Raw genomic sequence first — 2,114 nt, 5'->3', positions numbered from 1 at the left:
TGCATACCCCAGCGATCGGTAAGATGATAGTAGAAGCTGAACACGTTGCAAGCGTCTCCGGAGGACGTTGGAGAAGACACTGCAGGTAACTGCAAACTTTGTTAAGGGGGCTGTTTGAGTCACCGCACAGTTTACTCAACACTTTCATAAGACGCTCACCCGTGCCTCTGTCTGAAGCTGTTACGCTGAGGTCGGTGAAGCCCATCGGCGTTTTGCACGGAATGCCTCTGTGGATTGACTCAACGTATTCTAATTAGCATCCCGACTTCGTACCCTGATGTACTCGACATCGCTCCCTAACCCACTCTACATCGCTCCTTAACCCACCCTACATCGCTCCTTAACCCACTCTACATCGCCCCTTAAACCACTCCACATCGCCCCTTAACCCACTCCACATCGCTCCTTCATCCACTCTACATCGCTCCCTAACCCACTCTGCATCGCTCCCTAACCCACTCTACATCGCCCCTTAACCCACTCCACATCGCTCCCTAACCCACTCCACATCGCCCCTTTATCCACTCTACATCGCCCCTTTATCCACTCTACATCGCTCCCTAATCCACCCTTCATCGCCCCTTTATCCACTCTACATCGCCCCCTAACCCACTCTTCATCGCCCCTTAACCCACTCTTCATCGCCCCTTAACCCACTCTACATCGCTCCCTAATTCACTCTACATCGCCCCTTAACCCACTCTACATCGCCCCTTTATCCACTCTACATCCCTCGAATCACCTCGCCATAATACCGCTATGACCTCTTTAAACCATAACAATAACTTGTGCCTTGTCACCCTTCACTTCCCCTCTTCCACCTCTTGCCACTGCCCTGACCATGTGCCGCCGAGGGAGCTTGACAAGAAATTTGACTAAATTTTGAACCTATAAAATACCTCAAATAATGACCCTACTAACATCCTTAATAACCTCTGCTCTGGCCTCGAAACTTTTCTCGGCTTCAACAAAGACTCCAAAGGCTACGATGGCCAGGGCATTGTGTACTCCGACCTGGACAGGCTGTGTGACGGGCTGATGGGATTTTTGAGTGGTGTTCTCAGTAACATCCAAGGCCATTTAGGGCAGCATAAAGATACTTTAAATGAAGCAATTGCATCACTTAACAAAAATAAACACGCCGGTAAAAAAGGTTTTAATGCTGCGATTGGAAGTGTGGTCGAAGGGGTGCGGGGGTATAATGCTAATGTAAAGTCTTCTAATGAAGCAGTGATTGAGCCGCTTAAAAAACTTCTCGACTACACCAAGAAAAATGGAGGTGAGTTGATTGCTAGCATTAATAAGATTCAGGTTGACAAACATGATCTGGATCCACAACTGGCCGACGCCGCTAGGTCCTTCGGCGACCGGCTGAAGGAGGCCACAGAGAGGAGCAAGAGGTGCGCGGAATTTCTGGACCCCAAGGCAAATAACAACACTAAGATGAAAAAAAACATTTATGACCTTAATGATAAGTTGCGTGACAAAGTGTTGCATGTTCGTAAGCTTGTTGAGTACGAGAGCCAGCGGCTGGCCAGCGTGCACAAGCGGAAAGACGCTGAGTTGAAGGAGACGACGGAGAAGATTAAGACAAGTTTCCGCAATTTGAAGAGCTGCATAAACAAGCAGGTGGGTGACGATATAGATAAATTAGTTAATGATTTGAAATTGAGGGTGCAGAAAATTTTGAAGAAGCTGAGGGAGATAAGCACAGATCTGGAAAAATACGTTAAGCAGCTAGAAGCGTGTATGAAGAAGGCGGAGAGCTATGTGAATGTGGCGCTGGAAAAGGTGAATAAAGTATTGGCGGAATCGAATGAGAAGGATTCCAGCACGAAGACGTATAGAATGCATAGCGTCGTGGAGCAGTTGAAAGCTGCAGTATTAGTGCTCCACAGCGCAGGAGATGATGCTAAACGAAAAGTTCAAACGGAAGTCACGGCAGCGCTTAGAGCTGTCATAACGATGGACGGTGAGCTGAAAGCGGATTTGTTTAAGGTGAAGAAGGCCATTAAGGAAGCAGTCGATAAGGTTGATACAAATATTAAGGAGCTTGGGAATAATTTCCCTAAAGATTCTAGTGCCGGCCGAGTAGCAGGCGGACGAATCTCTCA

The 2,114-nt window shown here is 47.8% G+C and overlaps 1 protein-coding gene across 1 annotated transcript; it reads left to right on the top strand.

Annotated features, from left to right (window-relative positions):
• Positions 1-759: 759 nt before the first annotated feature.
• BBBOND_0001830 (hypothetical protein, conserved) lies at positions 760-2,114 on the top strand (the record flags this gene model as incomplete). Its single annotated transcript, XM_012915023.1, has 2 exons — positions 760-843; positions 997-2,114. Coding segments are annotated over 2 exons (1,202 nt in total), but the record flags the coding sequence as incomplete, so codon positions are not given.

This window comes from Babesia bigemina, scaffold Bbigscaff_63081 (genome assembly GCF_000981445.1).
Source record: "Babesia bigemina genome assembly Bbig001, scaffold Bbigscaff_63081".
In the NCBI taxonomy this organism is placed as follows: domain Eukaryota; phylum Apicomplexa; class Aconoidasida; order Piroplasmida; family Babesiidae; genus Babesia; species Babesia bigemina.
The sequence above is the reverse complement of the archived record's forward strand: the minus strand, read 5'-3'. Positions and strand labels throughout refer to the sequence as shown.